This window comes from Stegastes partitus, unplaced genomic scaffold, assembly GCF_000690725.1.
Source record: "Stegastes partitus isolate 25-593 unplaced genomic scaffold, Stegastes_partitus-1.0.2 Scaffold0, whole genome shotgun sequence".
Taxonomy (NCBI): Eukaryota; Metazoa; Chordata; class Actinopteri; family Pomacentridae; genus Stegastes; species Stegastes partitus.
In genome coordinates, this window is record NW_007577731.1 from 3,114,661 (window position 1) to 3,115,894 (window position 1,234).

Here is a 1,234-nt window from a genome sequence, read left to right on the forward strand (position 1 = left end):
CTGTTGCCCTGTAAACCTACCTGCATGTCAACAAGCCAAACATCACCACCAGCAGCCGCTCTGTGGTTTGGAGGTCCTGCACCGCTGTGTGCTCAGCTCCACCTCTGGCTCTAATGGCAGCAGTGAGTTCATACGGAGGCCGGTATCGATCAGTGTGTGTTTACATAGAGAGCCGAGCGGTGTCTCTTCTCCTTCGCTCGCAGTCGGTCATAACACACAACCATGCTTTCTGTGATGACCCAGACGAGAGCGCTCAGTTTGCACAGCTGTCTGCTTTGTGTTGCTCTGAGTTGGGTGCTGCTAAGGTAGGAGATTTAATCAACTGTATTGTGTTCATTTGTTGGTTGAGTTTAACTTCCACTGATGCAACCTTCAAAGACAAGGTGACACTTAGTGAGCCTCAAGTTTGACTGATTCCCACAGAAGCTAAGCTGATGTTGTGTTTTTAATATATACATATATTTGGGCTTTTTGCCTTTATTTAGAGCAGTAGAGATAGACCGGAAAGGGTGGAGAAGAATGAGGAGAGACCTGCAGCAAAGGGTTGTGAGCGGGAATCGAACCCACGACCGCTGGGTTGGGGAACTACAGCCCCTCTCATGGGTCGCCCACTCAACTAGAGCTATAGGGGTTCCCCTGATGATGTGTTTTGACTGGATTTTCCTTCGCATGTCGCAGCAAAGTTGCAGTAACAACAACCAGCAGTGTCCGTGAAGCTCGGTCAGCGGGTGGTCAGGTGGTTCAGCCGGTGGACTGTGTGTTGTCGGAGTGGAGTGCATGGTCACGCTGCGACACTTGTCAGAAGAAGAGAGTGAGTATGATGATGCCAGAGCGTGCAGTAATACACCGTCAGCATGCCCCAGTGTGTGACTGGTAATTTATTTTCCGTAATGAATGAAACTGACCATATCTAATTGTTTATGCTGAGGTTTGACAGGATTAAATTACAAGTTCAGTCAGAGGCGGCTGTACGGCCTGATGTGGTGGGAAAAAGGCTCCAAGTAGCAACGATTGTGTTGTAATAAACATATACATGGATATTAAATCAGCAAAGTATAACACATAAGTAGAATCTGGATGTGACTGGGCATGATTTTCCAGCTGGGGTTATGCAGTGATTGTGAAGAATAGATGAAACACCTGATACCAGCTGGCTAATACAGCTGCAGCCTGAAATGATGGACTGCTTCATTTTAACAGAACTACTTGGGCTGTTTTATAATATTGTGGAAGA

General features: G+C 47.0%; 1 protein-coding gene across 1 annotated transcript in view; it reads left to right on the forward strand.

Moving 5' to 3' along the window:
• Positions 1-222: 222 nt before the first annotated feature.
• Positions 223-1,234, forward strand: part of c8b (complement component 8, beta polypeptide) — a 7,683-nt gene continuing 6,671 nt past the window's right edge. Inside the window, exons 1-2 of the mRNA XM_008293998.1 lie at positions 223-305; positions 679-811. Coding sequence (XP_008292220.1) covers positions 223-305; positions 679-811 — 216 coding nt within the window. The remainder of the gene's footprint in view (positions 306-678; positions 812-1,234) is intronic.